Source organism: Myotis brandtii, unplaced genomic scaffold (assembly GCF_000412655.1).
Source record: "Myotis brandtii unplaced genomic scaffold, ASM41265v1 scaffold181, whole genome shotgun sequence".
Taxonomy (NCBI): Eukaryota; Metazoa; Chordata; class Mammalia; order Chiroptera; family Vespertilionidae; genus Myotis; species Myotis brandtii.
In genome coordinates, this window is record NW_005356712.1 from 374,281 (window position 1) to 391,143 (window position 16,863).

The window sequence follows — 16,863 nt, forward strand, 5'->3', positions numbered from 1 at the left end:
GTGTTTTCGGCGTCTGCCCCAGTTCTGTTCCCTGCTTGCTGTGTGACCTTGTGCAGGGCACTTGGCTTCTCTGGGCCTCAGGGCTTCATCTGACAGTAACCGATTCATTGGTTCAACCATTCATTCAACGCCTGTGTATTAAAGGTTACTCTTGGCCAAGCCCTGGGAAGAAAGAAACAAGTAAGACTTGGTCCTTGCCCCTGAGAAACTCAGAATCCAGTGGAGAGAGACAGACATGAACATTGGCAGTTACAACTCGGTGCGATCGGGGCTGAGGGAGGGCACCCAGAGAAAGGGAGGCAGCATGGGAGTTACAGCGGATCTATGGCAGTGCTGAGGCAGAGGGGCCTGCACAGGCAGCGGTTGGAGGTGTGAGGCAGCCAGGCTAGAGGGAGGTTTAGGAGGGATGAGAGGCAGCGTGTGGGGGCATGAGGGCCAGGCAGTGAGGGTCGGGCTCTATTCCGAGGCCAGAGAGAAGCGGTGAGGCTGAGGAGGGATCTGCATCTTGTATGTAGCTGATGGGTGGATAGAAACGACATGGCGGGCCCCTCGTGCATGGCGGGCCCCTGCCCAGCCACAGGGCAGGGAGGATGCGCAGGGAGGTGGGAACTGGGGTGCAGAGAATCCCTCCTCTCGGAGTGAACACCGAGTGTGGGCTGCAGCGCACTGCCTGCTGGGACTCCAGAAGTTAGGGGTGAATCCAGGCAGCTGCTCTGGAAAAGTTGAGCTGAGGCCTCCAGGGGAGTCCTCTGTGGCCACACGTTGGGGCAGGTGACCTCTCGGCTCCCAGATCTGCCTGGGCTTCCGCCATCAGAGCCCTCCCTGCTGACTACTGTGGTCCCAGCCTGGCTCTCACCTGCAGAGCATGCTGGGATGCATGGCCCCTGGGACCTGTGAGGTGGGGCCGGGAAGGGCTGGGCTTCTGTTATAAGAGACGGCAGCACTTTCCTGGGCCACACAGTGGACACGGGCTGGGGAGGCTCCGGCTTCCAGCCAGGTTTCTTGGGCACACAAGTCGCTGGCCGCCCTCTTCTCCGGCCCAGGCCTGCCCGGGCTGCCGGCAGCAGAGGAGCCCAGGGTGAGAGGGCAGCTCGCCCAGCCACTGCTTGTGGGTGGCCCTGGGCAGGGTGCTGCTGCTTTCTGGCTGGGGTTTCCCTCTCTGTGGAGGGCGAGGCTTGGGCCCTGCAGCCAGCTGGCCTTCTCCGACCTCCCGTCTGTCCCCCAGCCCCTACATCAGGGTGGCAAGACATGGACACTGCACTGGCTGGAGTGGGGAGAGGCCGGGCTGTGTGCGGGGTAGCCACAGGCCTCTCACCCCCCAGGTGTGCACGCGACTGTGTGTCCGTGGACTGCGTGTGTGTGCATGAGGGTGCCAGAGGGCACGGAGGGCTTGTCACGTGGTGTGGGTGAGGGCGGGACAGAGGTGTGCCTGTCTGCAAGAAGACGTAGCAGTGAGTGCGATGAGGGAGGTGCATGTGGAGGCGTGTCCGGCTGTCCCTGAGGTCTGAGCCGGGCGAGTGTGCCCGTGTGTGCAGGTGTGTCCTAAAGGGCCCCATCGAGGCCCGCGCCCACCGCCGCTCACGGCCCCAGTCCCCAAGGAGCCGCCTCGTTCTGCAGTGAAGGGCTTTCATCTCTGCGAGAAGCCCACTCCTTTCCCTTTTAAACTGTATGACTCCTGCCTGATTGTAATGGCATATTTTACAATCACCAGAAATCAAAGCGGGAAGTGGGTGCTGCAGCTCTTACTGCGTCGCCGCGTTAAAGCTGGCGAGGCGGGGGAGAGGATGAGCGCCGCCTACCCTCCCCCATCCATCCCCTACTCTCTCTCTCTCTCTCTCTCTCTCTCTCTCCCCCCCGGCTGGTGTGACTCCGGCTGGAGCGTTGTCCCACACACAAAAAGGTGACAGGTTCGATTCCCGGTCAGTGCACATATCCAGGTTTCAGGTTCGATCCCCAGGCAGACACGTGAGGGAGGCAACCAATTGATGTTTCTCTCTCTCTCTCCCCCCCCCCTCTTTTTTTTAGACAGTAATAGGAGAAAATTGGTTTTGAAACTGAATAAAAGTCCCTTTCAGTGTAAATCATTTCTTTCAGGGCACCTTTGCTGAAAGTAAAATAGAGCGTAATGAAAGGTGGTTAGTGATTGTCTTTCATTTACCGGGAGGCCGGACAGGCGGGCTGCGGCGTCCCGGGAAGTGCGGGTTGGAATAATTGCGCGGTAACAAGGAGCTTGTTGTGAAATTAGTATCTTAAGAAAGCAGTGAAAGAGGCTTTTCCTCATGAATACTTCATTATTAGAAGAAAGCGGCAGAATTTTGGGCTCCAGACACCTGTTTAGTATTAAGTAACTTCCTTTTCTTCCCCTTAAATACCCCCCCACACACACTCTCTCTTTCTTTTCTGTTTAAAAACCAGCATGAGGATTGAGTTGGCCCAGCTTGGCTGCTTGAGACTCAGGTCGTGTGTGTGTGTGCGCGTGTGTGTGTGTGTGTGCGCGCGTGTGTGTGTGTGTGTGTGTGTAGGGGGCGGGGATTAGGAGCTGGTGGGGACAGGGTGCCAGGGCTGGTGGGACACTGGGGTGCCCAGGGCTCAGCTCACACTGGGAAGAGAGGAAGGGAGGGGCCTGGCAGGGAACCCCCACCCTTCCCCGTGGCCTCCCTGCCTGTGTCATCTCGCTCCTCAGCGACTCTGGGTTCTCAGGAAAGTGGATTTTGTGGAGAAAAGATGCGTGTTTCCATGTGAACGCTGGGCATCCGACTGGGTGAGCTGCGTCCTATGGAGGCCTCTGCCCGGCCTGCAGGCTGCCCTGGGGCCTCCCTCTCCGTTGGGGTAGGGAGCTGCTTGGGTGCCTGGGCTCAGGGTCCGGTCTGAGACTAAGGCCGGGCTCAGCACTCAGGGCTGGAGCCTCCCTCACTCTCCCAGGGACGCCGTCCTGGACATCTCCCGCGGGTGCGGTGAGAGCACCCCAGACCGGGCCGGCCACCTTCGGTCACCTAGAACCCCGTGTGCTCACTGGCAGCTCCCGGCACCCCGCCCTGCGGTTCCAAAGATGGCAGATGGGGTCTTTGCCCCTGGTGAGCTGCAGGGGGGTGCGCACAGCTCCGCCCACAGGTGGTTGGCCGGGAGCTGGAAGGACAGCCTGCGGAGGGAGGAGGGGAGCGAGGTGAGGACCCTGGAGGCGGTGACCGCGCTCTGAGCAGGGCCGGGGCAGGGCTGCCCGGTCAGCTCTGGCCCCTCGCTGGGGAGTCCATCCCTCAGGAGACCTGGCCCCTTCCTTCCTGCTGGGCCTCACCCTGTCTGTGTGAGGAGGAGGAGCGGGTCTGGTGTTCGGGGCAGGGAGGCTGCGGGCAGGACTCCAGCTGAGGAGGGTGGGAGCTGCGGGCATGGAGCAGCGTGTGACGCACCTCCCCTCCTTCTCACAGGGACCCTGCCACCGAGCGCACCGCACCGGCCCCAGCTCAGCCATGCTGGCCTGTCTGCAGAGGACCCAGAACCCCCCGGGCCAGCACCTGGCCTGCCCGAGCAAGAGCCTGGAGCGGCGCAAGTGTGAGTGGCACCCCCGCCCCTCCCCTCCCCTTCGTGCCCTGAGTCCACGGGGCTCTTTCTGTTCCCATCTCGGGCCTTTGCAGCAGCGGCTGGGCAGGGAGTGCCCCCACCCCAGCACGCCCACCCTCCCCGACCCTGTCTTGAACTCTCCGTGTTCTGCGAGGCCTTTGCCCGGGCTGTGCTGCCTCTCTGGGGTCCCTCCCTGCCGGTGGCACCTTTTGTCTGGCCACTTCCTAGCAGCCTTCGCTGACCACTACCCGCGCCGCGGCCCACCCCAGCCCCTCCTACGACGCTGCATGTGCCGTGTCTGTGTCGCCACCATCACACTCCTGCTTCGCAGGAACCGGGATAATGTGGAGCAGTTGTCCTGATGGGTCCCAGCCCCGGGCCTGCTCTCTGGACCTGCTCGCTGGGCCTCCGCACGTCCGTTCCCCCTCGGGGCCTTGCTTCTCAGTGTCGGGTCAGGGCTGGACTGGGAGCCTCCAGGCATCTGTCCTCCTTGACCACCTGGGCCAGGGATCCGCCCTCTGATCTGGTGATTTTGGCCGCCCTAGGCTGGGTGTTTTGTTTTCGTTTTGAAGTATTTGGAAACATTTAAAAACAGGGAGATTTGAATAAAAATATGGACTTCTAGTGTCTCCTGGGGAAAAAAAAAATCAGAGGATCCGGGGACAGAGGCCTGTGTTCCTGGACTCTTGGTTAGAACTGAACCGTTGCCTCTTAAAGGGGACACACCTCCAGTTCACAGTCCCTGCCCTCCCTGTCACCTCCCCACAGCACAGGCCCAGCTGCCATTTGTCATTGTGCTTACACCGCTGCTTTTTTCTTGTTTAATGTGTGTTTATCTTTAGACCATACGTTCTTGGGGTCCAATATTCAAAAGGGATGAAGGGGTGTACAGACAAAACCTCCCTTTCCCCACACCGCCCGCCTCCTGCCAAAGGCAGCCGTGCGGTCAGCTCTCGTGTGTCCCTCCAAGCGCTGTGCTGTGCGCGTCCCAGCAGACGTGTACGCACGTTGTACACGCTGACCTGCACCTCTCTCTTTCACTTAGCGACACAGCCTACATGTCAGCACTTAAAGAGCCTCCTCATCCTTTTGCCATAGAGTTTCCCATTGCAAGGATGGTCCCTAATTCGCCTGACCAGTCTCTTAAGTAGAACTGTACCCAGCCTGCTGCCCTTACCAACAGTGCAGCAGTAAAGAGTGGGGTGTGCGCCACAGGGTGTAAACTGCAGGGTAAATTTCTAGGAGCGGACACACCGGTCAGAGGTACGTGCACTTGTAACTTTGCCGTCTGTCTGATCTATTCGGTCCATTCTTCCCGTTAGGTTGTTGCTGTTGCTGTTGCTGTAGGCCTCTGTGTGTCACACGAATTGCAGGTGTTTTCCCCGATTTGTCATTTGCCTGTGATCCCACCATGGAGGGATTTTCTTTGTGGAGTGAAATTGGTCGTCATTTCCTTTTGCCTCCGTAGCCTTTGGATTTTGTGTCATATTTGAAATGTCCTTCCTCGTGCTGACATTGGGATTTTCTTTTTTTAAAGCAGCTCCCCCAGGTTTTTCTAGTTTTTTTTATGGTTTAATTCTTTAAATAGATGATATCTGATTGTTTTGTAATTTCTCTGGTGGAAAGTTCGAGATGTGGATCCAAAGTTAATCAGCATCGGTGCAATGCTATCTTAATTAGTGTAGCGTTATAATACATTTTACATTTTTTAGCATCTTTATTGGGGTGTAATTCACATACGACACAATCCACCCATTTGAAGGGAACACAGTGATGGCTTTTAGTATGTTCACAGAATTTTGCAACCTTCACCGCAGTCCATTGTAGAGCATTTTGTCACTTCAAGAAGAAACCCGTCTTAACCATGAGCAGTCACTCCCTGACCCGCCCGCCTTCCTTCTCTATAGACCTCCTCTTCTGGGCTTTCATACATTATGTGTATGAAAGGAGGGAATCACACATTATGTGGCCTTTTGTGACTCACTTCTTTCATTTAGCAAAACGTTTGCGAGGTTCAGCCATGTTGTAGCTGGAGCGTAACACACTTTAACACTTGCTGATGCGAGCTATTCCTCTATTCACCATCCTCCCACGCGGAATTTCCTGGGCTGTTCTCTTTATTTCCCTGTCTGAACTATGGAATCAATTTATCTAGGTAAGAACAAAAATCCTGTTTGTGTTTTTACTGGGATTGCATTAAATTTATAAATTCGTGTAGGAAGAAATGGCATTGTTAGAATGATGTCTTCCCCTCCAAGAACATGATCTATACCTTCTTGTGCATTCTAACTTCCTTGTGCGTCCCTTGAGAATGTTTTAATATTTGCTTCGTGTAGATCTTACACACATTATTTCAGTTTATTTCTGGATAGGTAACCTTTTTTGTCAAGTCTTTCCTTTCATAAATGGAGGTTATTTATAGAAAGGCTGTTGACTCCTGCCACCTTACTGAAATCTTTTGTTTGTAATGGGTTTTTAATTTAGTCTCAGGTTTTCCAGTTATATCATTTGCAAATGATAATTTTACTTCCTACTTTGGAAGTTTTATACCTTAATTTCTTTGTCTTATATAATAGGGTTGGCTACTATCCCTGGAACAATGAAAAATAGTAATGGTCATAATAAACATTCTTGCTTTGTCCCATTTCTCATTAAAAAATGAGACGCTCCTAAGATTTCTCCATTAGCAAAATGCTGGATTGGGGTAGATATCATGTTAAATGTGTGTCCATCTATTCTTGTTTTATTAAGAATTTTAAAAATCAAGAATGCAAGTTGAAGTTTACCAAATCTATGAAGATGATCACATGGGTATTTCCTTTGATCGATTAATATGTATAATGATATAGATTTCTTAATATTGAGCCATCCTTGCATTCCTAGTTGAATCCCACTTGGTTATGGTGAATATTTCTTTTTAATATACTACGCAGGGATTGGATTAGCTCCTTTACTTAGGAGTTTTGCCTCAGTTTCATCAATGAGAGTAGGCTTTAGTTGGAACGGTTTTGTTGGGTTTTGCTGTCAGTGTTATGTCTTTCATAAAGAGAATGAAGGCTTTCCTTCTCTATGCTTTGTAACAGTTCAACTGGAAATGGATTATCTGTTCTTGAAAGATTGGCTGCTCTTCCATTAAACAGTCTTGGGCCCTAACCGGTTTGGCTCAGTGGATAGAGCGTCGGCTTGCGGACTCAAGGGTCCCAGGTTCGATTCCGGTCAAGGGCATGTACCTTGGTTGCGGGCACATCCCCAGTTAGGGGGTGTGCAGGAGGCAGCTGATCGATGTTTCTCTCTCATCGATGTTTCTAACTCTCTATCCCTCTCCCTTCCTCCCTCTAAAAACTCAATAAAATATATTAAAAAAAAAAACAGTCTTGGCTAGTGCATTTATTTTGAGTAGGTGGATAGCTCTTTGATAATGTTCTCTGGTTCTTCTGTAATAATTTATGTTTTAATTGTTCTGCTTATTGAATGAGTTTGATAAATTATATTCCTCTAGAAAAGTATTCGTTTTATCCAGGTTTTCAAATTTATTTGCATGAAGCTGAACAAAACAATTTATAATTCCTTTAAAATGATTAACTCACCCTTATTTCTTAAATTGTGTATTTTGTGCCCCTTTTTTCTTTTCTTTTTTCCTGATTAGGTTAGTTAGCTAATGAGGTTATTTGCCTCCTTGTCCCAAAGAGCCATATTTAGGATTTATTAGTAATCACCCCTTTCTGGTTTCCAATGCATTAATTTATGCCTTTATCTTTATTAAAATCTTCCTACTTTCCTTGTTTTTTTATTTCAAAGCTTAAATCTTTATACTGATAAACAAGAAAAAATTAAGGCTTTGAATGCTCTGAACACTGCTTTAGCTATATCCTATAGGTTCTAATGTGTAGTATTTTCCCTAGATATTTTATCATTTGGATTTGATTTCTTCTTTGACCTAAGGCTCAGTTGAGTTTCATTTCTCCACCCAGCTAGTAGGTGCTTTTGTGTTTTGTTTTTTCTAGTTTTACTGCATTACTAGGGACCCAGTGCACAAAAATTCATGCACTCAGGGGGTCCCTCAGCCCGGCCGGTGCCCTCTCGCAGTCCGGGACCCCTCGGAGGATGTCCACATGCTGGCTTAGGCCCGCTCCCCAGGGGATCAGGCCTAAGCTGGCAGTAAGACATCCCTTTGACAGCTCAGGAGCCCTCAGGGGATGTCCACCTGCCAGCTTAGGCCTGCTCTCCGAGGAGAGCCGCAGTCAGACATCCTTAGCGCTGCCAAGGAGGCAGGAGAGGCTCCCGCCACCGCTGCACTCGCAGCTGTCAGCCCGACTTGTGGCTGAGCGGAGCTCCCTCTGTGGGGGCGCACTGACCACCAGGGGGCAGCTCCTGCGTTGAGTGTCTGCCCCCTGGTGGTCAGTGCGCGTCATAGAAACCGGTCATTTCTGGTTGTTCTGCCATTAGGGTCAATTCGCATATTACCCTTTTATTATATAGGACTAGAGGCCTGGTGCACGAAATTTGTGCACGAGTATGGTCCCTAGGCCTGGCCTGCGATCAGGGCCATCTTCCCCAGCTGCCCGCAGTCAGCCCCGCCCCCCGCTGCCACCCACCCCCAGTTCCCCATTCACCATCAGGTGATTGGTGCCTGACGGCCGGGGGAAGAGACTAAGAGGTGGTCAGTGCGCCTCATAGTGACTGATCCAGCGGTCGTTCTGCCGTTAGGATCAATTTGCATATTACCCTTTTATTATATAGGATAGAGGCCTGGTGCATGGGTGGGGGCCAGCTGACCTGCCCTGAAGGGGGCCCCTGATTGGGTGGGGGGGTCCCCGCTAGGGGGCAGGGCCAGCCTGGGCGAGGGGCCGTGGGGTTTGCAGGCCAGCCCTGCCCCTGATCAGGGTGGGGGGGGTCCCCGCTGGGGGCAGGGCTGGCCTGGGCAAGGGGCCGCAGGTGGTTTGCAGGCTGGCCACACCCCTGATCGGGGTGGGGGTCCCTGCTGGGGGGCGGGGCTGGCCTGGATGAGGGGCTGTCAGCAGTTTGCAGGCTGGCCACCTCCACCACCCGGCTTTGTCAGGAAGGACGTCTGGTCTAATTAGCATATTACCCTTTTATTAGTATAGATGATCAAAGTTTTCTTTTCGATATACTCTATGGTCATTTTTTGTGAGTTTTGACACTTTATGGGGAAAAGAAGATGTGGCTCTGTTTTCAGGATTCAGAGTCTGGTGTGTACCAATTATATCAACCCCATTACTTATGTTAGTTAGGTCTTCTATACCCTTAGCTACCTGTCACGGAGAGAAATGAATTAGATGCCCACTGCTAATGTGTTCCAGTCTATTTCTTCTTGTGGCACCTACAGCTTCGGCCTGATGAATGGTGATGCAGTGTTATTTAACACACGGATATTAATACCTTAAATCTAATAGTGACTTGCATCTTTCTTTACTATATTTAATACCGTGGGGGCAGATTCAATTTCATCTGTTCAGATAGTAACCTCTGCTCTTTTAATTCACATTTTTCTTGAAACCTTGGCCAGTCCTTTTATTTGAACCTTTCTGAATTACTTTGCTTAGGTGTGACTCATATACTATAGAGCTGGATTAAGCTTTGTGATTCAATCTGAAAGCCTTTAAAAATTTTTTGAGAGCTTAGCCCATTTACATTTATTGATATGACAGATGTCTCACCGTAGTTCATTTTGTGCTTTGCTGTAATTGCTTTCAAAAGTCTTTCCTAAGTGATCTGTTCTCTGCTTTATTCTGCACCCACCAATCATGAGGGAGGTTGGTGTTTTTGTCTAGCGGTGCAACTTTAAATAATACCCTGACTTTCTATTTCTTTGGAACCGTATCTATTATTTTCCCTAAGATGAAAAAAATGTTGACATTAGTGTGCAGTCGATGCTTGAACAACACAGGTTTGAGGTACATCAGTCCACTTATATGTGGATTTTTAAAAATAAATACGTACAGTACCGTAAATGTATTTTCTCATCCTTATGATTTTCTTAGTAACACTTTCTTTTCTGTGGCTTGCTTGATTGTAAGAAGACAGTATGTAATACATATAACAGACAAAATCTATATTAAACTGTTTACATTATCGGTAAGGCTTCTGGTCAACAGCAGGCTATTGATAGTTAGGTTTTGGGGGAGTCAAAAGTTTTATGTGGATTTTTGACTGTGCATGGGGGTCGGCACCCCTCACTCCTGTGTTGTTCAAGGGTCAACTGTTTTCTTTTTCCTTCTTCATTTCCGTGGAGTTCACTTTCACCCTCTATTACCTGACGTCGGCTTTAAATGATGGCCCCTGACCCCGGCTGTTCACGAGGAGGCACCTGTGTGCTTACACTCCTGTCCCTTCTGTCGTGAGGGATGCCATCACCCGTTCCTGGGGCTCGTAATGTTAGCATCTGGGTACAGCGCCACAGCGTTCAGCCTGCCTCCCGGGTAAGCAGGGTCCGTACTCACCAGCAGTTCTTCTGCCTCAGTCTCCCGTCATCCGGAAGGTGGCCTCCAGGCTGTGGCCTAAGGCCTCGCGCACAGACTCCTGGAGTCCCCAGCGTTCGGACGGTCCGTCGGCCGGCTCTCTGCTCCAGCGAGTAAAGCCACCGGGCACTCTGTCTCCTTGAGGATTTCTGTAGACCTTGCTCTGCTCTCGCGGGAATGTTGCCATGGAGAAGCTGAGGCCTGACTTTCCTCTTTGAATTTCATTGTGGTCCTGCCCCTCTTTCTTGCCGTTCCTGCCCCGGCATGTGTCCGGGATGGACTGCGCGTCTCAGTTCCCGGAGCTCAGGCCCGCGCCCTTTCCGCAGACAGATCCGAGGCTTGCACTGCCGCCGCCGCCTCCTTCGGGGCCCAGTTAACACAGGTTGGCTGTCTCTTCGCCCGGCTCCCCGATGTTTGCTCACTTTCCTCCCTCGCCCTCGTCCCGTGTCCCCTTTGGCTTTCACAATGAGACTTTTCTTCTGCTCTTGTAGATCTGCTGTGTTTTTGCTTCATAGAAACAGTTGTCACCACATTTCCCTTCACAGTGCAATAGTTAGCCATAGTCTTTCTCTCTTCTGGTGGGAAGTGTTTTGCCAGCCATTGCTTTTCTTACCTGCCGCCTTTCCTCGCTTCTCTTACATGTTCCGACCGGGTGCTGTGCTGGTGCCGCTCCGATGAGCTGCTCTGGGGGAGGTGGGGCCCCCAGCCCAGCGCCCCCCTCGCTGCCACAGAGACAGGCAGGTCCCGCACGTCCGTGACTGTGGTCTCTTGGCCTCTCCTTTGCTCTTCGGAACCCGTGGGGCAGCTCTGCCAGCTGGCGCACCTTGGGAAGTGAGGGCTGCTGGCTCTGAAGCCGCTGGCCGTGGCACCTTCCCTCTGCTCCCTCCCTTAGCCCCACTGATCTCACCTGGGCATCCTGCCCTCTACTGTTGGTTTGTTTGTTCGTTCAGGGGGTTAGCTGGCTCCTGGGTTTGCCAATATTGGAATTGGTGTTTGTATTCCATGTTGCTGTCAGGGTATCCCCAGGAAGAGAGGGGGTGCCCTCTGGGTGTTCTTTCCGGAATAGGGGTTTAGAGAACTGTCTGCCTGCCTCATCCAACAGACCAATGACCGGTCACCTGGGAGGGCCTTCCTTTCCAGAAAATGTGTTCTCCACGCACGTCCCCCTTCACTCCTTTGTGACCTCCAGGGGGAGCAGCTCCCTGTCGTTTATACAGTCAGTCCTTCACTGCCCCGGTTGTCCACGGCACCCCATTCAGACCATAAGCATTTATAGTAAACATGGCTCTCCTGCCAGAGCAAACCGGTGTCGGCAGCTTCTCGGACGCCCTCCTGAAGCCCTGGCTGGAGGTGCCGTGGTTGGAGCACCATCCCCTCCACCAAAAGGTTGTGGGTTCGATTCCTAGTCAGGGCGAGTATGTTTCTCTCTCACAGTGATGTCTGTCTCTTTCTCTAAAAATCATATCCTCTAAAACATATCCTTGGGTGAGGATTTAAAGAAAAAATACCCTCCTGAAAAATATGCATGTTGAGGGGCAATAAATACTTTTTACATAAACATTCTCACCCCTGTGCTCTCAGCTCCTGGCTGTTTTCCTTACCAATACTGGTATATCTTCCAGATGTTCCCCATCTGACAGGACGCGCCCTCATCCTTCCAACAGCTGCACAAGCAGCGGACACCTAGGTTGCTCCTAGTCCCTCGCTGTTCTGAACGGTGTTGTCACGAACATCTTTGTGTGTGTGTCTGTGCAAAACAATGATCCCAGAATGCACTCGCTAGCTCACAGGGACTGTGCACTTTGACCTTTGATTGCTACTGTCCCGCTGCCCTCTGCTGGAGGCAGGGACGGGCATGATGACCTGGCGGCCTTCCTGCCCAAGGCCAGAACAAGGGAGGCCAGCCAGCGCGCCCAGCTCCCCTGCCATCTTTGCACTTGCTGGCAGACACTGACTCAGCCTGTAATTGAGCGCACAGGGAAGAGGGAGGCAGGAAGGGAGATAAGCAAATTGAATTGGGCGCCCTGCCGCCAGCCAGGCCTGCACAGCTGGCAGGGAGGTTCCTGCCCTTCCTCCTGGGCATTACTCTTGGCAGTCAGGCCCCAAGTTTCAGGACTAGGCCACGTGCAGCCTGACCTTGGCCAAGTGGGTCAGCCTGTTAGGGCCTGGGTTCCTCCTGCTGTAAAGTCAAGGGCCAGACCAGCTGGACCTCAGGAGCCGTCCAGCTCTGCCCATCTGTGATGACAATGTCAGGAGCCCAGGGAGGGGAGGACGTGGCCCCGCCTGAGGCCCGCCTGCCACCTCTTCCTGTAAAATGGGATCAGAGCAGCCTGACTACTCCAGGCTGCACGGGCCTGGCCACCACATAGCCCTGACATGACAGCACACCAGGAAGGCTGCAGCTCACCTCCAGGACCGGAGGTCAGGCGGCAGCGGAGCGGCAGGGCCTGGACGGCTCTGTGGCCAGGAGTGTGGGTGGCCGGCTGGCAGTCGTCGCCTGTTTCAGGTGGTGGGAGAAAGTGACCTGGGAAAGAAGGAGAAATGATGTCGGGGAGGGAAGGCTTGACTCCCAGCTGCCGGCGTCCCTGGGTTCCACACAGGACCTGCCTGCCCCGGACAGCTGCTCAGGACCCACTGATACATACCTGCCTTTCTCATCGTGGTGTTGACCCGTAAACTTTGAGTCACGCCATGTGCTGCCAAAAGCGCAGGCTGTGCAGGGAGCTTGAGGGGCATGTGGGGAGGGTGGTACTCGGGGACCTGCCATCCAAGCAGGGGAGCTGAGGCCACGACCCAGGACACCCTGCCACACCTCATAAGCCACGCGGCCTCTCTGCACCGCAGGCTGCTCCCCTGTGGGTGAGGGTAGGGTGCCCACTCTGCCCCCTCCCCCATGACCCGCAGGGCACAGCCTTTGAGATCACAGTGGTCGGGGTCAAATTCTGGCTGTGCCCTGCTTGGGTCGTGGGCATGGTCTCAGGCAGGTGAGTAACTGGCCATCTCAGGGCCTGGTAGCCGACTCAAACCCTTTGCCCCCCCCCGCCCTGCCATCCAAGCAGGGGAGCTGAGGCCACGACCCAGGACACCCTGCCACACCTCATAAGCCACGCGGCCTCTCTGCACCGCAGGCTGCTCCCCTGTGGGTGAGGGTAGGGTGCCCACTCTGCCCCCTCCCCCATGACCCGCAGGGCACAGCCTTTGAGATCACAGTGGTCGGGGTCAAATTCTGGCTGTGCCCTGCTTGGGTCGTGGGCATGGTCTCAGGCAGGTGAGTAACTGGCCATCTCAGGGCCTGGTAGCCGACTCAAACCCTTTGCCCCACCCCGCCCGCCCAGACGGTGGGAGCCCCCTCCCCACACCCGTACCCACAAGCGGACAAGAGCTTCCCACCCCTCTCCCCAGGCAGCTTCTAAGGGCTCGCCAGCCCCAGCTCAGGGAGCGCTCTCCTCCCCCCCACTGCCAGGCTTCACCCGCCCTCCACAGCGACCCTGACCCTGTCCTTGACCCTGACAGGCTGCAGCCGCTGCCCCATGAGTGAGCATTCCTGCAGGTGCAGCTGCTTCCACTCACACTAATAAAATACGGAAGAAACAAAGCAATTTACAATCCCAATAACATTAAAAACAAACCTCTGGCCAGGCAGCAGATGCAATTATGCAGCCTGGGGGTGGAGGGCAGGCCCGGCCCCCTGCCATGGGGACGCCGGGAGAGGACAGGGGAGAGGACAGAGGTCGGAAACGCAGGGCAGGGCCGATGGCGTCAGCCCCCTCTCCCCACTAACAAATACAAATGAGCTCTTAGCAAACTAGGAAGGCAGGCAGCTCCTTTATCTGGCACAGTGTCCGACCACAGGCCGCCGAGGGGTGACCTCAGAGGACGACAGAGACCCAGTCCCTGCCTCCACACTGCAGAGTCCGGGCCGGCTCAGTAAGACAGGGGACCAGGGTTAGCAAGAAGTAAAACCAGCTGCACAGAAACCCCAAGAGAACAAGAATTCAGCAAGATCGTAAAGATAAGATCAACGTACGAACTAAACTGTCCTCCTCGACAGCAGCAGTTGGCCAACGTTCCCTGTAAAGATCCAGGGTCTCACTGTAACCACGCAGCCGGGCGCTGCAGCATGAAAGCTGTCCCAGCCCCGGGGACAGGAAGAGGCGTGGCTGTGTTCCAATAAAACTTTATTTACAAAAGCAGGCAGCAGGCCAGAGTTGCACGCTCCTGCTCGACACCTGTAACAAAGAAGTGGAACAAATCTTACACAAAGATGCTAGTGCAGTTTTTTGGAAACAGCGTTATGTGTATGGCATCACGTGCCATACCATTCACCCATTCACAGTGGCCTTTCGTCTGGCTTTTCCCCTTAGTGTCATGTTTTCAAGGCTCATCCATGTTGAATGTACATATGTATGTTCGTGCACATATCGGCACTTCACTTCTTGTTATTGCCAACTAGTCCCCCATTGTATGGATGTGCGATGTTTTATTACCCATTTATCAGCTGATGGGTATTTAGGTTGTTTCCACATTTGGGGCAGTTATGACTAATGCTGCTGTGAACATCCAGGAACAAGTGTCTGTGTGGACGAATGCTTTCATTCTCTTGCGCCTGCTCCTAGGAGTGGGATTGCTGGGTCACATGGGAAGTCTATGCTGGATTTGGGGGGAACCGCCAAACTGGTTTCCAAGGCAGCTGCCCCATGTGACATTCCCACCAGCAATTACGAGGGTTCCAGTTTCTCCGCATCTGCACCAAAACGGACCTGTATTTTTTACTCCGGCCGCCCCAGTGGGTGCGCGGTGGCATCTCACTGTGGTTTTCATTTCTAATAGTGAAGGAGAATACTTAGCACCTTCGTATATCTTTTTGAAGAAATGTCCTTTTGGACATTTAAAAATATTTTTTAATATTTTTGGACCACAGTTGACTGCAGGTAACTAAAACCACAGAAAGCAAAACTGCCGATGAGGGGCCAGGGCGGGGAGAGCTGCGCCCTGGCGTGCTTTGAAGAAGCGACGGCGAGTCATCCTCAGGTGGGAAGGCTCGGCACACAGAGGGGAACACACCCATAGAGGAAGAGACAAGTTCGACCACATCAAACACTGCGGCCCAGCAAAATGTACATACAACAGTGAAGAGGAGCCAGCATTTGAGAGGGTGTCGGCAGTCCTTTATAATGGACAGTAGCCAGAATAGAGCGCCCAGTGTGGCTGCAGAAAGATGCAGGTGGGAGGGGCAGGGAGCCGGTGGGGTGGGGCCGGAGGAGCGCGGGAGACTCAGTGGGAGGGCGGGTAGGTGAGCCGACCAGCATGGCGTGGGTGAAGACAGGAGTAGGTATGAAGGAGGGAGAGATGAGGCAGCAGGGCCGAAGGCAAAGAGCCGCCAGGAAGACGGACGGGCAGCTCTGCAGCGGCGAGCAGGGACAGACACTGGGGCTGGGTACAGGGAGAGGCTGAGGACACGGCTCGCAGAGTCATCTCCCGGTCAGGGAGCAGGTGAGAGACACTGAGGCACGAGTGAGGGGCAGGGAAATGGGCTGGGGGGGGACTGCCTCCAGGGACACAGTGGCCACCCCAGAGCTCCAGCCGGGGGTGTGGGTACCCGTGTGTGCCTGGGAGCAGCTGCTGGTGTTTACGTACAGGAGCGTGTGTGAGAGGGAGGGCTTCCACACACGTGTGCGCACACACGGAGACTAGAGGCTCCTCTGCTGTGCCCAGTGACAGCGATCGCCCGGCACTGCCTCGTCGGGCCAGACAGAGCCGGCCTTCCCCACGCACCCATTCTGCACCCAGCCCTCCGACAGGCGTCCTCTCGTTTCTCACCACTCTGCCCCTCAGGGGAAGCGGAGGCCAGGGAGCTGGGTCACTTCCGGAGGCCCCCCAGCTGGTAACGGGCACCTGGATTCACACCTGACTCTGAAACCAAAGACCCTCGGGCTGCCCCCAGGCCAGTGGGCTGGGGCTGGGGCAGATAAGTGGTTGGCAGCCACCCTGCCCCTTGTCCTGCCCAGGAGGCCAGAGGGCAGCTGCACCTGCCCTGGCCCAGCACCTGGCCCCGCCCCTCCTGGGCGGCCTCATTAGGGATTCTCCGGGCGCCACAGCTAATTAATGTCCGGTTAACTGAGCGTTCAGGAGGGGCCACCGCCCAGGGCAGAGCGTCAGCTGCCAGGGGAATGCAGCCGAGGCTGCTCCTCCCTGTGGGCGGGGCCAGGCCCTGTGCCCAGGGGCCCCCTCAGTCCTGGAGCAGCCCTGGGTACCCCTCCCACCTCAGCACAGGTCACACCCACTGTGACTTCCTGCGCCTTCAAGGAGGAGGCCATAGGGAAAGCTGCGGCAGCAGGACAATGGCATCTGCTGAGCACCCACTTCCAATTCCCCACCGTCCTGTGGGGGCTGCGGTTAACACTTCCAGTCCAAACTGCGTCGCTGAAGGAACAGCCTCTCCGGGGTGTGCCCAGCGGGTCGGGAGGGGCCGGGGGTGTGCCCAGCGGGTCAGGAGGGACGGGGTGTGCCCAGCGGGTCAGGAGGCCCCGAGTTCAGCACAGTACCTGAGGGATGAGGTCCATCCACAGCTGATGCCTGGTTCCCACAGAGAACCCTGTGTGGGGACCAGGAATTCTGGGCTGGCGTCGGGCCCCGGCCCCACCCACCACTGTCCCACCGTCCTGTCCCCACCTCCACCTGCCCCTGATGAGCAGGTGCCACGGGCCTCCCAGTGCAGAGAGCACACCCTCTACCCTTGCACATGGGAGGTAGCGTCCCGGTCCTCAGCTGCCAGGTCACCCGCAGCACGTGGTCATGCTGGGCGTAGGGCTCCAGCCTGGGTCCCAGC

The 16,863-nt window shown here is 54.5% G+C and overlaps 1 protein-coding gene and 1 long non-coding RNA gene across 2 annotated transcripts in view; one reads left to right on the top strand and one right to left on the bottom strand.

The window, feature by feature from the left end:
- Nucleotides 1-1,059: 1,059 nt before the first annotated feature.
- FAM222A (family with sequence similarity 222, member A) overlaps nt 1,060-16,863 on the top strand; it is a 22,942-nt gene continuing 7,138 nt past the window's right edge. The window contains exons 1-2 of the mRNA XM_005863796.1: nt 1,060-1,078; nt 3,423-3,546. Of these exons, the coding sequence (XP_005863858.1) occupies nt 3,465-3,546 (82 nt within the window). The 5' untranslated portion in view covers nt 1,060-1,078; nt 3,423-3,464. The remainder of the gene's footprint in view (nt 1,079-3,422; nt 3,547-16,863) is intronic.
- Nucleotides 12,291-14,241, bottom strand: LOC106725681. Its single transcript, XR_001361608.1, has 3 exons — nt 14,062-14,241; nt 12,680-12,794; nt 12,291-12,558 (listed from the first exon to the last, which is right to left on the bottom strand). It is a non-coding gene; the product is annotated as an uncharacterized LOC106725681 (long non-coding RNA).